The 18,608-nt window shown below is 43.0% G+C and overlaps 1 protein-coding gene across 1 annotated transcript in view; it reads right to left on the reverse strand.

The window, feature by feature from the left end:
• Positions 1 to 18,608, reverse strand: part of LOC138765335 (glycogen debranching enzyme-like) — a 79,833-nt gene that overhangs the window by 32,384 nt on the left and 28,841 nt on the right. The window contains 6 exon segments of the mRNA XM_069942377.1: positions 1,125 to 1,255; positions 5,321 to 5,455; positions 5,575 to 5,684; positions 10,297 to 10,421; positions 16,209 to 16,359; positions 16,459 to 16,614. Of these exon segments, the coding sequence (XP_069798478.1) occupies positions 1,125 to 1,255; positions 5,321 to 5,455; positions 5,575 to 5,684; positions 10,297 to 10,421; positions 16,209 to 16,359; positions 16,459 to 16,614 (808 nt within the window).

Consider the following 18,608-nt stretch of genomic DNA (forward strand, 5'->3'; position numbering starts at 1 on the left):
GATTACTTTATAGAATGCAGGAAAGCGAAGGGAAGGAAATAAGTGACTGGCACTGGGATTGCTTTGTCACTGGAGGAACGTCAAAGAATTATGTGCTGGATATGGGAACTGGTGGGGCAAAAGGTAAAGCCCAAGGGAACACTAACCCTTCTGTTCTGTTTGGGGGAGGGAAGCAGGGAGAGAGCAGAAATGCCTGAAATGGAGGACATATGGGTGAACAACAGTGGGGGAGGCAGGGGAGAGGGAAAACTACATTTCCTGGAGAAGGAAGTAATTTTAGAAGTCCTGACGTGGAAAGCCTCACCTTGGGAAAAATACAGCAGAAATGGAGAAACAAAGAAATGAATGACGTTCCTTCAAGGGACAGAGTGGGAGAAGGTGTAGTCTTGGTAGATGTGGGAATCAGTGAGTTTGTAGAAAATCTCAGTGGATAGTTTGACTCCCAAGATAGAAAAATTCAGAAATGAGAGAGAAGTGTTGGAAGTAGGCCAAGCCCTCTAACCTCTGCATCTTCAGCTGTAAGGGCGAGGCCAAATATGAACAGCATCTCATATTCTGCTTTGGTCGTGTGCAACCCAACTACATGACATTGAATTCTCCGATTTCAGGCAACAGTCCTCGGGTTTTTGTTTTTTTTTAAAACACCCAATTAACCTTCACCCTCGGTTCATTTCGAATGGTGGGAGGAAACTGGAACCCCCGGGGAAAACCCACGTTGACACGGATAGAACTACAAACTCCTTACAGACAGTGGGATTCAAACACTGGTCCTGATCGCTGGTGCTGGGCAAAACATGCTGCACTGGCATAGTTCTTTTCAAAGAGGACACGACACACCAGCACTCAACACAGTTGCCTTAAAATTTGGTTCCATCAGGGTCATGTTTATAATTTGGCAATGAAGGCATTAAACATTTCTCATTCAACCATAAAACACAATATATCTAATTCCTAATCAATATGTGAATGATTCTATCCTTGCTTATCAAAACAAAATTGAAAAAAAAACCAACAAAAATATTTGATAATCTAATCGAAACAAAAATGGGAATAACAATATTTAGTTGACCTATTAATTTGATTTGGTCCAAATACTTATATAAATGTAAACTAGATCCACATACCTTGCAAACCTGCATATTTCAAGGGTCCAAAATTTGAAATAAAATAGCAGCCACCTCCATCTTCCTGTTCTTCACAATCACATCGATATAGCAACATATTAAGGTCAGCCAATGTAAGGTTGGCAGCAACTCTATTAATTGAAAAAAAAAACATACAAAATACAATAATTTATAAATAGCATTGCAACTTCAAAAAAATATACTATTCATATTGATAAGGTACAATTTGAAATGAAGAAACTCTGGAGTGTCAGTTTGAAGTTTTTATTTTAACATTAAAATAAAAGGTTCCATTATTGTCACGTATCACTATATTTAGAATGTAACATACATTAAATTCTTCAACTTTTGTCTGCCTTATGGCCACTTTGTCCAGCGCCCCTCACAGAAATGAAGCCCCAGCGACTCGCGACCCCTAGTTAACAAGACTAGTGCTCTAACTACTAAAGCGTTAGACAAATACATAAGGAGGATGATGGAAATCAGATTAAAAAAAATGCTTGAAAGACTCGGGGGCCAGGATAAAAATTTTAAAACTTTCTGCTTTATAACTGCATTGCATTTCAAGTATTTTTCCTGCATTTAAAAAATGATCAACAAAAATCAAGGATCCACTTTTTTTGGGAAGAAGCCTTAAAAAAAACATTAAAAAGAATTAGATTTCTGATTATACTTCAAAACGTGCAAAAATGGTCTGGTCATCATAATTTAGCATCCATTTTCCTTTTTTTAAAAGGAAAAACAAAATTATCTCCTTAAATAAATATTGAAAAATAGACCATTTTTCTAACCAATCCTGCACTGACAGAAGCTATTTGATGAATTAGTAAGTTTATTAGAAAAATATCAGCTATATTAGAAAATCTATATTAAAAATAATAACCATAAGATTCAAGGGTTTTTCAATTCTAAACTTCAATGGCTTTATTCACAAATAAGGTCTCACATACTGTATGCTTAGGATGCATTGACGGAGCAATGTTTAATCTAGCCTATCCCTTTAATCTTTCTATTGGATAATGACTGCATAGATACCATTAGTTGTGAACCGTTAACTAGCATTGTAGTGGGTTGTATAAAAAGGGATGATGAGTCGGCATACAGGAGGAAGATTGAAAACTTGTCTAAATGATGCACCAATAACAACCTTGCACTCAATATCACCAAAACTACGGAGCGGATTGTTGACTTCAGGAAAGGAAAGCCAGATGTATAAAATTCAATGATCATTGGGGTGGGGGAAATCAGAAGTGGAGAGGTTGAGCAAATTTGTTCTTGGAAGTCACTATCTCAGAGGATCTTTCCTGGATCCAACGCACCAATGGCATAATTAAGAAACCATGTCAGTACCTCTACTTCCTCAGGAGTTTGCGGAGGTTTGCTACGACACCATAAACCCTGGCAAATTTCTACTGAGGGGTGGTAGAAAATGTGCTGACCAGATGTATCACGGACTGATATGCAACACCAATACCCCTGAGCGTAGAGCCCTCCAAAAGGTAGTGGACGCTGTCCAGGACATCACAGGCAAAACCCTCCCCACTTCATCTACAGGAAATGCTACTGTCAGAGGGCAACAGCGATCATTAAAGACCCACACCACCCAGCACACGCTGCCATCAGAAAAGAGGTATAGGCACCACAAGGTTTGTACCACCAGATTCAGGAAGAGCTGCTACTAGACTCCTTAACGAAAATCTCAATCAGAGACTCACTCAAGGACTCACACATTTTATTGATTTTTTTTGTTCTTTCTCTGTATTGCAATTTATTTACATTCATTATCTGTTTAGTTTTTTTATTGTTTACATGTTTACGCGGTCTACAGTTCACGTTTGCGCTACCAATTAGTGGTAATTCTGCTGAGCCTGCAGAAAAAAAAGAATCACAGGGTTGTATGTGATGCAGGTGCTTAACCTTTTATCCAGGTTTCCAAGCACTGGCAACAAAACTATTACTTTTTACAGTAGATGACATCTGCTCATCAAATATGCTTTTTACACCGCCAATATATAATGGGAACTTATCAGAAAATTCCCGCAACGAAGCCGTGTGGGGATGACTTGGGAGGCCGAGGGGGGGAGGACTTGAGAGACCGAGGTTGGTGGGGGGTGGGGGGGGTGTCTCCCTTTGAAAATGGAGAATATTTGCACAACATTTTTAAAACTCAGTTACATTTGGAGGCAACTTTCATGGCAAAGAGAGCTGCAGAGTCCCCGATGGGAACTCATGGAAGTCTTTAAAATGAGTTTATTCTGATGCAATGTTTGAGTGAGCTGTAATGTGCGTTTACTGCATTTGGACTGTTTGAGATGCATGAGCCAGTTTTATTCTGAAGTTTTACTTAAAAAAAATGCTAGTGATATCATGGTCTTTATTTATATAAATTCATTTAACACCCCACACCCCATTTTGTGCGATTTTGAAATATCACTTTTGGTTAAAAGGGAACCCCATTTTAAAATGATTCTGAAATCTGGAAGATTCTGAACAATGGCAGGTGCCCAGTCCCGACAATCCAAATAAAAGGTTAGGCAACTATATTCTGACAATAGACCTGAAATCTAAATATGTAAAATTAAGATATAAATTATTGCAAAATATTTATATTTGGTTACAGGATACATGCATTTTAAAATAAAAGTTAACGGTGTAGGGGCTGATCTCGGCACCAATTTCGTGAGGAACATTCATCCAGTCTTCAGATCTCGTAGGTACAGGAGGCCTTTATTGGTGCCAACCGCCGAGGCCACTAACAATGGATATCTTGCTTGTTTCCTGGCGTCTAGTCGGGTGTGGATCCTGGGAAATTACTGGGGGGTAGGGAGGAGACGCAATGTCGGGCATTACGGTCCCATCGATGATGGCAGTAGCAGTAACCAGTAGCCTTGTCAGGACAGTCACCACACTGCATCTGAACAGGAAGGGGGACTGAGTAGTCCTCTGCTGGTGTGGTAGCACCCACCACACAAATAGGCTGGACATGGATTGAGTCCAGCTGAGGGGGTTTGGAAAAGCTGGTCCACTTCCCTGGCCACGAGGTGTGGGTGAACAAAGTCCATATTAGAGATGGCTGGAGGAACTTGGACTGGCAACTTCGACAAGAATAGGGCTTCAAACAGGAAACTTGGTGCATCTGTCTGTTAATGCCACTAGCTCCTGCACAAGGTCAGAGGGGTTGGAATCCCCTAGGCCCTGTGAGTTAAGTATGTGAAAGTCCAGTAAGAACCGATGAAAGAGGGTACACTTCCAGTCCATGGGTGGGTGGTTCATAAAAGGGCTGACTCTTGCTGCTGCAATTGGATCCAGGGTGCTGACAATGCGCCAGACTTTGGTGTCTTCAGCTGTTAAGCCTCTTAAAACGAACTGTGCCTCAGCTCGCCACAGCCAACTGCGTGGCTGGTTGGCCCAAAATGGCGGCAAGTGGATGCCCATGGCTTTTACCGTAGCTGGGGCAGGAGCAGAAATGGCCGCGACTGCGGCAAGTTCATCTCCGGCAACTTCAAGAGCCGCTGAAAAATCGGTAGGGTCCATGCTGCTGCGTGCTCGGTAGGTCTCAAACTGTTGAAACCTATGCGGGGTCACCACTGTAGAACCCACGATATGGTGGTGCTGCGAAAAGAAAGGAACATGTCTGCACCGAGCTGAGTGAACCCGTAACTGACTCTTTATTCAAACAGACCGCGCTACAAAAACAATACTGCGAAACCCCCACCCGCCACACTGGCTCATGGGAATGACGTTAGCACCCAGTCTCAGGAGTGGCACTTGTTCCTCACGGTCCACTCTTTAACCCTGGCTTAGTGAGGAGACCGTCTCTGCACTGTTGTGTGTCGGTTGTGTGCTGTGGCGATTTGGCCCCTTGAATATGGGGGACAGGCCGGACTGCTACAACGGAAACTTTATGAATTAGTAGACAAATAGAAATTTGTACCAAAAGTTCCAGTGCCCTACAAATCTAAAAAAGAATGTCGATAAATCTGTTTAAGTGTTGACCCCTAGTCTTTCTATTTCAACCATGTTCTTATTTGTAACTCAGAAGCTTTAAAGTGACAATTGAAAAGGTGCTGATAAAATATTACTTACAAGTTTGACTATTTCTTCTGAATAAAACATGAAGTTTTCATTTTTTTTTTAAATTGGAAAATGTTCACTTATCAACAACAATATTCTTATCTCCCACAAAAAAAACTCACGATTTAAATGACTGAGCCAGTTCTGGTGGAGCTTTCTTGTCAATAATGCTGCCGGCTTTGTAAAAAGGGTTAAACTGGCTAAGATGATAACGGAGCATTCCAACTGCTTGCTGGGCCTCTGGATCTAGACTCACTCTGTAAGACAAGTGTGCAGTAAAGACGGAATGTTTTATCGAAACTAGGTAATGATATAAATTTAAATTTCTGAAATCAATTGCTTTTTAGTCACTCAAATACACAAGAACTTGACTTACCGGAAAATAATGATGCTGCCAGGAGGAAAGTTTTCAAACTTAATTTCAAAAACATATTCACTGTGACCTTTAGATGTGACTTTTGCTTTAACAATTCTGCTCTCACTTAACTGGAAAATGAACACAAAATTAGTTCTTAAGTAAATAAACTTTAGAGATCAAAGAGGCTGGACAAGCAAAACCTCTCAGAACTAAAATGCAGGCCAAAGGTACACAAGGCTCCGACAGAAAGAGAAAGGTTGGACATCATCCCAAGACACCAACACTCTATCATCTCAATAATCTTGGTTCAATGGCGAGTTGTCAAAGGACACTCAACATCTTTTCAATGTCTTAGATACTCAAAAAGACTGACAGGAGCAGAATTAAGGCATTCAGCCCAACGAATCTGCTTCACCACTCCATATACCCAATACATTTTTTTTCCAACCCAGTTCTCCAGACATCTCCCCTTGTCCTTTGATGCCTTTTAACTAATCAAGAACCTGTCAATCTCTGCTTTAAATATACCCAATGACTTGGCATCCAGAGTCAACTGTGGCAACAAATTGCACGGATGCACAATCCTCTGACTGAAGAAACTTCCCTTCTCAGTTTTGAAAAGATGTCCTTTTATTCTGGGGCCGTAACCTCAGGGGTCAGACTCCCATGATTGGGAAGATCTTCTCCACAAGGCCCTTTCAATATTAAAAAATATTTTTATGAGTTTCCACCTCAGCTTTCTAAATTCCAGCGAGTACAAATGACGTGGATAAGATGAAGGAGGAGAACCTGAAGAGGGACTACCATGAGCTCGGAAGGAGGTTAAGAAGCAGAACCTCCAGGATGTTAATCTTGGGGCTGCTACCTGTGCTGTACATGGGTGGGGGCAAAAATAATAAAATCAGGAGGTTAAATGTGTGGCTGGAGGAATGGTGCAAAGTGCAGGGATTCAGGTTCATTGACCATTGGGATCTCTTCTGGGGAAGACAAGACCTCTACAGGAGGGATGGTTTACACCTGAATGCAATGGGGGCCAATATACTGGCAGTTTGGTTTAAAAAATGCTGTCAGATTTGATTTAAACTAATTTGGCAGGGGGGAGGGAACAGGACTGATAGGGAAGCAGATAGGAGAGTGAATATAGGGGTGTTTCCGTTAGATGGTGAAACAATAAGGAAAAAGGGAACTAAAAAGAATAGGAGAGTAGGGGCAAGTGCATCGAGAACAAAGGTGGAGGGAGAAAGGAGATATGGTCTCAAGGTATTGTGTATGAATGCACGGAGTGTAAGGAATAAAATGGATGAGCTTGAGGCACAAATGGCAATGGGAGGTTATGATATTGTCGGAGTAACGGAGACATGGCTGCGGGAAGGGCAGGATTGGGAAATAAATGTTCCAGGGTACACGTCCTATAGAAAAGACAGAAAGTTAGGAAGAGGAGGTGGGGTAGCTCTGTTGGTAAGAAATGAAATTCAGGCATTTGAAAGGAAAGACATTGAAACAGGTGGGGTAGAGTCTGTTTGGATAGAATTAAGAAATTGTAAAGGCATGAGGACCATAATGGGGGTCATTTACAGGCCTCCGAAAAGTAGCTTAGATATCAGTAGAAGTATAAATCAGGAATTAAGAGTGGCATGTCAAAGTGGTAGCAATACAGTAGTTATGGGGGACTTTAACATGAAGGTGGACTGGGAATATCAGACGGGGGCAGGAGCACAAGAGACTGAGTTTATTGAATGTCTACGAGATACTTTCTTGGAGCAGCTAGTGGAGGAACCTACCAGGGGGAAGTCGATTCTGGACTTGGTGCTGTGCAGTGACGCAGAGTTAATAAGTGACCTCGATGTAGGGGAGCCATTAGGGAATAGTGACCATGGTATGGTTACTTTTGAGCTGCAATTAGAAAGGGAAAAAAGAAAGGAAGTCGGAAGCATCTGTACTGCAGTTAAATAAAGGGGATTATGCAGCTATGAGGGAAGAGCTAGCCAAAATAAAATGGAAAGATAAACTAGCTGGGAGGACAACTGGGGAAAAATGGCAGGTATTTTTGGACATTTTTCACAGGTTTCAGGACAAATTTATTCCAAAGTGGAGGAAAGGCTCTAGGAGATGCAAATGGCAGCCGTGGCTAAGTAATGAAATCAAGTGTAATATCAAATCCAAAGGGAGTAAGTATAGGATAGCGAAGCGGAGTGGGAAGTTAGAGGATTGGGAAACCTTCAAAGAGCATCAGAGGGTAACTAAGAAAGTCATAAGAGAGGGGAAAATGAAGTACGAGAGGAAATTAGCAAATAATATAATGGAGGATAGCAAAAGCTTTTTTAAATATGTGAAGAGGAAGAAATTGGTTCGGTCTAAAATTGGTCCTTTAAGAATGGAAAAGAGTGAAATTATTACCGGAAACAAGGAGATGGCTGAGGAATTTAACAAATACTTTGCAACTGTCTTCACCAAGGAGGATACAGGTTATGGTCAGTTAGGGGGTAGTGGTCATGCGGTATCAAGAGACTTGGAGAACTTTCCTGGGGAAGTAGGGGATCTAATGGATATCCGGATCCAGAAACAGGAGGTTGTGAGTAAATTGTTGGGACTGAGGGCTGATAAATCCCCAGGGCCTGATGGGCTGCATCCCAGGGTGCTTAAAGAAGTTGCTATGGAAATTGTGGAAGCACTGGTCGACATTTTCCAAAGTTCCATAGATTCGGGGGAGGTCCCTGAGGATTGGAGAGTGGTTGATGTGGTGCCGATTTTTAAGAAGGGAGGGAAGGAGAAAACGGGAGATTATAGACCGGTCAGCCTGACGTCGGTGGTGGGGAAGATATTGGAGTCTATCATAAAAGGAGTAATAGCAGAACACTTAGGCAGAAATAATAGTATAAGGGCTAGTCAGCATGGATTCCTTAAGGGTAAGTCATGCTTGACTAACCTTCTGGAATTTTTCGAAGATGTGACAAAGAGGGTGGACTTGGGAGAGCCACTGGATGTGCTGTATTTGGACTTCCAGAAGGCCTTTGATAAGGTACCGCACGGGAGTCTAGTGGGCAAGATCAGGGAGCATGGTACTGGAGGTAAGGTGCTGATATGGATAGGAAATTGGTTAAGAAATAGGAAACAAAGGGTTGGAGTAAGTGGGTCTTTTTCAGGATGGCAGGATGTGTCGAGTGGAGTGCCGCAGGGATCGGTATTGGGTCCTCAGTTTTTTGTAATTTATGTAAATGATTTGGATGAGGGGATTATTAATAACTTGAGCAAATTTGCAGATGACACGAAACTGGGTGGCGGTGTGGGGTGTGAGGAGGATGTCAGGAAAATGCAGAGGGACTTGGACAGGTTGGGGGAGTGGGCTGCTGAATGGAAGATGACGTTCAATGTAAGCAAATGTGAGGTTATCCATTTTGGGGGCAATAATAGGAAAGCTGAGTATTATTTAAATGGAGACAAGCTAGGGAGTGGGGAGGAGCAAATGGATCTGGGAGTACTTGTTCACCGGTCACTGAAGACTAGCATGCAGGTTCAGAAAGCTGTGAAGAAGGCAAATGGCACGTTGGCTTTCATAAAGAGGGGATTGGAGTATAGGAACAGAGACGCCCTTCTGCAGTTGTACAGGGCCCTGGTGAGACCCCACCTGGAGTATTGCATCCAGTTCTGGTCACCAATTTTGAGGAAGGACATACTAGCTATCAAGGTGTGCAGCGCAGATTTACAAGATTAGTTCCAGGGATGGCAGGGTTGACATATGCTGAAAGGCTAGAAAAACTGGATGTATCCGATGGAGTTTAGAAGGATGAGGGGGGACATGATTGAGGTATACAAAATCATCAGGGGGATAGACAGGGTGAAGTCGGATTACTTGTTCCCAATGATGGGGGAGATGAGGACTAGAGGGCATAGTTTAAGAATACAGGGTAGGCCCTTTAGGACGGAGATGAGAAAGCATTTTTTTACCCAGAGAAGTATGAATCTGTGGAATGCTCTGCCACAGAGGGTGGTAGAGGCAGATTTGCTGATTATGTTCAAAAGAGAGTTAGATAAGACTCTAGTGGGCAAAGGAGTTAAGGGTTATGGGGATAAGGCTGGAATGGGGTACTGATGGTAGTGATCAGCCATGATCTGTAAAATGGCGGTGCTGGCTCGATGGGCCGAAGGGCCTACTCCAGCTCCTATTGTCTATTGGCCCAAAGCCATCTAATGTTCCCTGTATGTTAACACTTTCATCCAAGGAATCATTCTCGCAAACCTCTTCTGGATCCTCTCCAATGCTAACACATTCATCCTTAGAAATAGGGTCGGGAGGAGTCACATGATGGAGTAGTGGCCGGTAGGAGAATAGGTTTTTAATGATAATTTGAGGGAAATATACAAATCTGCGGATGCTGTGTTTGCCGTAAAGATTACAAAAATGCTGGAGGAACTCAGCAGGTCTCGCAGCATCCATAAGAGGTAAAAATGTACAGTATAACCAATGTTTCTGGTCTGAGTCCTTCTCCTATGGATGCTGCAAGACCTGCCGAGTGCTCTAGCATTTTTTGGGTTTTCAAATGACAACTTGACAATTTTATTGTTAAACCATTAGTGATACTTTTCTATTAAGTTCCAGATTTGATTTGATACAGGACTTTCAATTATTTCACCCTACCCCACAATCAGGCTTTGAAATCTTGCCCCTGGATGAATATTCCAGACCTCATGTATCACAACCACTGGTGCTGAACCATCATTGTGTGAAAATGCATTCTTTACCTGCAGATGTTCTTTGATATCCACTGAATATTGTGGCAACCCATTAATAAAATGCTTATCCTTTTTGAATGGAGCAATTTCTCGCTCTATGGTCATGGCCTCAATCACAATCTCTTCTATTTTACCTGTAATAAAGATGAATGGCATTGATTTCTCAGTAAATTCAGTTAAGAAACAAGAACAGAGTTATAAATCATGAACAAAAGTACAGTTTTATACATCACTATCTCATTGCTGTTCACAAATCATTATATGAAATATGAAATTTGAGTTCTCTGTTCATTTAATACATTAGTATTAAGACCGCAGAGCCAACCTCACTGACAAAAGGCAAAGGAGGAAAAACCCAACACCCAACCCCAACCAACCAATTTTCCCTTGCAACCGCTGCAATCGTGTCTGCCTGTCCCGCATCGGACTGGTCAGCCACAAACGAGCCTGCAGCTGACGTGGACTTTTTACCCCCTCCATAAATCTTCGTCCGCGAAGCCAAGCCAAAGAAAAAAAAATAAAAGAATTAAGTCTCCTGCATAGGAGAAGGACACTCTGATATAAAACCTACGACCAAAGGACCTCGCTGCCACGTCCCAGCTTGCTTGGCCACGGCACATGAACCATGGGTGTAAAGGGTGGGGCCAGTACTGCGCACTCTGCATTCCACCTAAAAGCTCCTTTGCGCAGGCCCGAGGACATGTCCACGTCCTCCCACTCAAAAGATGCACACAAACTCAAGCTAGCATGCTGGAACATCAGAACCATGCTAGACAAGGCTGATAGCCACCGACCTGAACGTTGGTCTGCCCTCATCGCACATAAACTCCTCAGACTCGACGTCGACATAGCCGCTCTCAGCAAAGTCCGCCTTGCAGATGTAGGCAGCCTCCAAGAACACGGCGCGGGCTACACACTCTACTGGTCTGGCAAGCCTCAGGCTGAACGACGCCTACCTGGTGTTGGCTTCATGGTCAAGAACTCCATTGCCTCCAAATTCGAAAACCTCCCAACAGGCCACTCTGACCGGATCATGTCCATGCGACTCCCCCTTCAAAACAAGCGTTGCATCACTCTCATCAGTGTCTATGCTCCAACCCTTCAGGAGGAACCAGCAGAAAAGGACAAGTTCTACACTGATCTGCGCAACCTCATCCAACGCACTCCTACAGCTGACAAGATTGTCATCCTTGGCGACTTCAACGCTCGCGCCGGCAAAGACTCAGAAACCTGGCCAGGAATTCTTGGCAAGCATGGTGTTGGCAAGTGCAATGACAACGGGTGCCTCCTGTTGGAGTTCTACGCAGAACAGTGGCTTGTCATTACTAACACCTTTTTCAGCAGAGAGACAGCCTGAAGACTACCTGGATGCATCCCCGATCCAAAAACTGGCACGTCCTGGATTACGTTCTGGTGCAAGGAAGAGACAAATGAGATGTGCTCCACACCAGGGTCATGCCCAGCACAGAATGCCACACTGACCACCGGCTTGTTCGCTGCAAGCTCAACCTTCATTTCAAACCAAAGTTCAAGAACCGTGGAGCCCCCAGAAAGAGGTTCAATGTATGAAACTTGGAGTCAGACGAAGTGAGAGGAAACTTCCAGGCAAACCTCCAAGCAAAGCTCGAGAATGCAAACTGCCTCACGGACATGTCTCCTGAAACCCTCTGTGATCAGCTGAAAACGGCCATACTGTAATCCACTGAAGAGGTACTGGGCTTCTCCTTCAGGAAAAACAAGGACTGGTTTGACGAAAACAACCAGGAAATCCAGGAGCTGCTGGTAAAGAAGCGATCTGCCCACCAGGCTCACCTTGCAAAGCCTTCCTGGCCAGAGAAGAGAAAAACAAGCCTTCCGTCTCGCATGCAGCCATCTTCAGCGCAAACTCCAGGAGATCTAAAATGAGTGGTGGACAAGCCTCGCCAAACGAACCCAGCTTAGCTCCGACATTGGCGACTTCAGGGGTTTTTATGAGACACTAAAGGCTGTGTACGGCCCCTCACCCCAAGTCCAAAGCCCTCTGCACAGCTCAGATGGCGAAGTCCTCCTCAGCAACAAGATCTCCATCCTCAATCGATGGTCAGAACAGTTCCAATCTCTTTTCAGTGCCAAGCGCTCAGTCCAAGAATCCGCCCTGCTCCAGCTCCCTCAACAGCCCTTGAGTCTAGAGCTGGATGAGATCCTTACCCGGGAAGAGACATAAAAGACAACTGAGCAACTGAAAAGTGGCAAAGCAGCAGGTATGGATGGAATCCCCCCAGAGGTTTGGAAGGCTGGCGGCAAAACTCTGCATGCCAAACTGCATGAGTTTTTCAAGCTTTGTTGGGACCAAGGAAAACTGCCTCAGGACCTTCGTGATGCCATCATCATCACCCTGTACAAAAACAAAGGCGAGAAATCAGACTGCTCAAACTACAGGGGAATCACGCTGCTCTCCATTGCAGGCAAAATCTTCGCTAGCATACTCCTTAATGGACTAATACCTAGTGTCGCCAAAAATGTCCTCCCAGAATCACAGTGTGGCTTTCGCGCAAACAGAGAAACTACTGGCATGGTCTTTGCCCTCAGACAACGCCAAGAAAAGTGCAGAGAACAAAACAAAGGACTCTACATCACCTTTGTTGATCTCACCAAAGCCTTCAACACCGTGAGCAGGAAAGGGCTTTGGCAAATACTAGAGCGCCTCGGATGCCCCCCCCAAGTTCCTCAACATGGTTATCCAACAGCACAAAAACCAACAAGGTAGGGTCAGATACAGCAATGAGCTCTCCGAACCCTTCTCCATTGACAACGGCGTGAAGCAAGGCTGCGTCCTCGCACCAACCCTCTTTACTATCTTCTTCAGCATGATGCTGAAACAAGCCATGAAAGACCTCAACAATGAAGACACTGTTTACATCCGGTACTGCACGGATGGCAGTCTCTTCAATCTGAGGCACCTGCAAGCTCACACCAAGACACAAGAGCAACTTGTCCGTAAACCACTCTTTGCAGACGATGCCGCTTTAGTTGCCCATTCAGAGCCAGCTCTCCAGCACATGACGTCCTGTTTTGCGGAAACTGCCAAAATGTTTGGTCTGGAAGTCAGCCTGAAGAAAACCGAGGTCCTCCATCAGCCAGCTCCCGACTATGGCAACCAGCCCCCCCACATCTCCATCGGGCACACAGAACTCAAAACGGTCAACCAGTTTACCTACCTCGGCTGCACCATTTCATCTGATGCAAGGATCGACAATGAGATAGACAACAGACTCGTCAAGGCAAATAGTGCCTTTGGAAGACTACACAAAAAAGTCTGGAAAAACAACCACTTGAAGAAACACACGAAGATCAGCGTGTACAGAGCCATTGTCATACCCACGCTCCTGTTCGGCTCTGAATCATGGGTCTTCTACTGGCATCACCTACAGCTCCTAGAACGCTTCCATCAGCGTTGTCTCTGCTCCATCCTCAACATTCATTGGAGTGACTTCATCACCAACATTGAAGTACTCGAGCTGACAGAGTCCGCAAGCATAGAATCCACGCTGCTAAAGATCCAACTGCGCTGGGTGGGTCACGTCTCCAGAATGGAGGACCATCGACTTCCCAAGATAGTGTTCTATGGCGATCTGTCCACTGGCCACTGAGACAGAGGTGCACCAAAGAAGAGGTACAAGGACTGCTTAAAGAAATCTCTTGGTGCCTGCCACATTGACCACCGCCAGTGGGCTGATATCGCCTCCAACCGTGCATCTTGGTGCCTCAGTTCGGCGGGCAGCAACTTCCTTTGAAGAAGACCGCAGAGCCCACCTCACTGACAAAAGACAAAGGAGGAAAAACCCAACACCCAACCCACCAATTTTCCCTTGCAATCGCTGCAACCGTGCCTGCCTGTCCCGCATCGGACTTGTCAGTCACCAACGAGCCTGCAGCAGACGTGGACATACCCCTCCATAAATCTTCATCCGCGAAGCCAAGCCAAAGAAAGAAGAAGAATTAAATTCAGAGATTCCTTATTGAAAGCGAGTTCCTGTCGGATGCCATGAGGGCAAACAGTTTTGATTTTACTTCAGCAGAGGTTTTTTTACTGAAAAAAAAAAATCAATAGCAACCCTTCCTCAATTGCCCAGTTCATGGTCTCCTCCTGCTTCCCCCCCCCCCCCAACCCAGATCATCCAATCTCTTTATACACACCCACCTCATCTTTCTCCACTTTCTCACCTAGAAAATTCCCAACAATGCTCCCACCGTTCCTCCATCCCCACAATCCTAACCACGGTAATGAGGATGTGGAGAGTCTGCAGAGGGATATAGTTAAGCTGGATGAGTGGGCAAAGGTCTGGCAGATGGAGTACAATGTTAGTAAGTGTGAGGTTATCCACTTTGGCAAGAAAAATAAAAGAGCTGAATATTATTTAAAGGGTGAAAAACTACAGCATGCTGTTGTGCAGAGAGACTTGGGAGTGCTTGTGCATGAATCGCAAAAAGTTAGGTTGCAGGTGCAGCAGGTTATTAAGAAGGCAAATGGAATGTTGGCCTTCATCGCTAGAAGAATTGAATTCAGGAGTAGGGAGGTAATGTTGCAACTGTACAAGGTACTGGTGAGACCGCACCTGGAGTACTGTGTCCAGTTCTGGTCTCCATATTTGAGGAAGGATATACTGGCTTTGGAGACGGTCCAGAGGAGGTTAACTAGGTTGATCCCTGGGATGAAGGGGTTGACTTATGATGAAAGATTAAATCGTCTAGGATTGTATTCGCTCGAGTTCAGAAGAATGAGAGGAGATTTTATAGTAACATATAGGATTATGAAAGGTATGGATAGGATAGATGTAGGAAGGTTTTTTGAGCTGATTAACCCTGTAGACATTCTACATCCCCACCCCCAATTCCAGACTCTAAAACGCACACTGGCTGACACAGCAACACCTAGTTACTTGAGCATACAATGGCTCAAATTCTTGGCTCACTGCTGTTACATGCATCCTGTATTCCTAATAAGGTGCACATTGCCCGAAGCTTAAAGCACATCAAAAGAAATATTCAGGCCTGCATGCTTTTGGCTCGTACCTTAAAGCAGGCCTCAAGCATTTGTTATATATCTTTACCTCCTATGGACACTGTAAGAGATGCTGTTTCTCCAGCATTTCTGAGTTTTTAAAAACAAAGTCTGCAGACTTTTGTCTTTCACTTGAATGATTATAGATTTATAACACTAAAGAGTGACCCTTTTATCACTATTTCTCTAATCAGTTTTGATATTCTTTATATGATGCAGAATCGGTCCGACTTTGATTGAGAATTAACTCAGTCCTGGATGCCAATGCTGGCTGGACAGAAGAACAAAATGTGGATTCAAATTCTGCAGCATCTTATTTAGAAGTCGCTCTTTTTTACCTCATACATTGAGGAAGCATTCAGGCTCGAAACGTCGGTTATACATTACATCTTTACATCCTATGGACGCTGTGGGACCGGCCGAGTTCCTCCAGCATCTTCTCTGTCTTTACTTAATTGGAAACATACTAAGCTCCCACTTAGAGATGCAAAAGAGCTGAAGTCACATTGGAGGCCCATCTAGCTCAATGATCCAAGTCAGTTCCCGTTTTATGAGTGAAGTGTTTCATATCCAAGTTCCACGTAGGAGGGAATATTATTTTCATTTATCATCAAAATTAACAACACAGTAATATATACAACACAGTAACAGGCCCTTCTGGCACCCAAATTCCCTAATTAACCTACAACCCCTGTACATTTTGAAAGGTGGGGTGAAACTGAAGCACCCAGAGGAAACCCTTGCAGACACAGGCTCCTTACAGACAGCAGCAGATTTGAACCCACAATGCTGGCACTGTGTAATAGTGTTGTTCTAACTGCTATGTCAATGGTGCCGACCTAATTAAATCTATTTTGTTTTAAAACCACAGAATCACTACCTGGGATGCACATTGAAGGCAGGTCAGACTTGTAGTAAGATGTTCTTGGATCTCTAAATGCAGTACGTGAGACAGACACGACTGACTGGTGGGTATTCGGGCAATGTCGTGTAACTGCCACAATGTCTTCATCAACTTGATCCACGTACACCTAAAATACATAGCACATTTGAAGAAATCTCAATATTGATGCAAGAGCTCTTTCAATTATAAATTAACATATTTAAATCAATTATTGCATTTTCTGCACCTGATTGAATGAATGAGCTCCTAGTTGACGGTGAAGTAAGTTAATTGCTCGTTTTCCAGCAATGATTCCACACTGTTCACTGAGCTCACCTACAGACTCTAGACCGGCATTAGGATTATATTTTGGATATAGTCTCTCTTCTGCAACCACAGATATCTATTAATATATGAAGGCAGAAAACAAAATTCAATATTCAGGAAATCAAAGTAGATGCATTATATGTTAAATGCTCCAATTTAATACTACAACTTAGTATAATACTGTCATATAGGGAACAAGTAAAACAAATAACATTTAATATGTTCAAAAGGCAAGACTGAAACATCTCATCAGCATTCAGATGTAAAACAAGAAAATCTGCAGATGCTGAGGTTGAGTGCAATACACAAAAGTTTGGGGAAAACTCAGCAGGTCATGCAGCATCCATAGAAAATAAAAGGCGATCAGCGTTTCAGGCCTGAGCCCTCCGTTAGGAATATAGAGATGTTTTCTCAGAATTTAAAAATGAACAATGTTTTATTTATATAATATTAAACTCAATAATAATATTCAAATTTTCAAAAGAAATACTTTTCATAGACTTTGCCTACATGCTTGCTAACATTCATAAGAATGCAAGAATTCACCATCTGGCCTTTTGAACCTGCGCTGTCATTCAACAAGGACATGGTTGATATGGCCATAAACGCAGCTCCATTTATACTTCTGTTCTGCATAACCCTTAATTCTCCTTTTCTTTGAAAAGGTATCTGCATCTTAAAGCAAATACCTTTCATCAATTTGAAAAATGTGGTCAAATGAAACTCTATTTTCTGTGTTACTCACAAGCTATAGAAACAAGAGCAAACCATGCAGCTCCTTGTGCCTGCATTGACACAGATCATTATCCAGGCTGATCCTGTGTCCCACATCTGATTTCCATAACTTCCACATTTCCAAAAATCTATAAATCTCCATCTTCAATATAAACAGCTGAGAATTCAGAGAGATATCTGTGAAAATTTACAAACTCCTATACGAAAAGATATTTTGCATCACCTCATTGTTAAATGCCTGACCTTTAAAGCCTGAGAATATACCCTAGTCTTAAACTTTGCAGCCAATTACCATCAACCCTATTAGTCCCTTTCTAAACTCCAGCAATCGTCGCTCTGAACCCATAGTTAGAATTACAATTGTAGTTGCCACCGTTTTGTACTTGATGTTTGGAAAAAAAAGCACAATGTTTTAAAATAAACTAAGCTGACAACATTAGAATTTAAATTTGGAATATAACCAACCATTCAGCAGTATTCATTATTGCCAGAGGAAGACAACTAGTGGTACGGAACAAAAATGTAAAACAACACATTACTTTACAAACACTATTATGAATTCATACACAAACCAGAAGCATCCCACATAGAGCAAAAAACCTAACACACAAGATACTTGGAAATCAAGTCTGTGACTCAGTTCTAGAAAATCCTAGCATCAGCAACTTAACACAGAGGTTGCCCTTCACAAGCAATTAAACAGCCACATTTAAATAATTTGCACTCACTTAGCATGACAAGGTTAGGATTATGGTTAGCGCAACACTATTACAATGCCAGCGACCCGGATTTGAATCTAGCGACGTATACAAGGAGTTTGCATGCTCTCCCTCTGTCTGCTTGGATTTCCTCCTGGCACTCTGGTTTCCTCCCACGCATGGTTGGGGGGGGGGGGGGGCAGGGTGTGTAGGTATATGGGCAACTCATAGGCCAAAAAGGGCCTGTTAATACTCTATATATCTAATTTTTTTAAATTTAATTTTAAAAATTAGTTTAAATTTATACTAACATATTTTAACAGGCTTGACAGATTGAAAAGGTGCAAGATAAAATCAGACCAAATTGAATATTTGGCTCATTCTGGTCGGCTAGGGGAAAGAAAAGATTGCAACATAATACTGTCTCAAACTTCGTAGTGAAGAATTTCCCACACTGGAGGGTGAATGTGCACGGTTCATTAGAGCAGAGTACAAAAATACATTTTTCTGTAGAAACAAGAACCTTCATTATTTTTGCTTTCCAAACGAGGTGGAAAAGTTAAATCTTGGCATGAAGGACGGTCAGACTTGAAATGTGTTTATGTGACCCAATCAATAAAATAATAAATCTGGCGAA

This window comes from Narcine bancroftii, chromosome 5 (assembly GCF_036971445.1).
Source record: "Narcine bancroftii isolate sNarBan1 chromosome 5, sNarBan1.hap1, whole genome shotgun sequence".
Classification (NCBI taxonomy): domain Eukaryota; kingdom Metazoa; phylum Chordata; class Chondrichthyes; order Torpediniformes; family Narcinidae; genus Narcine; species Narcine bancroftii.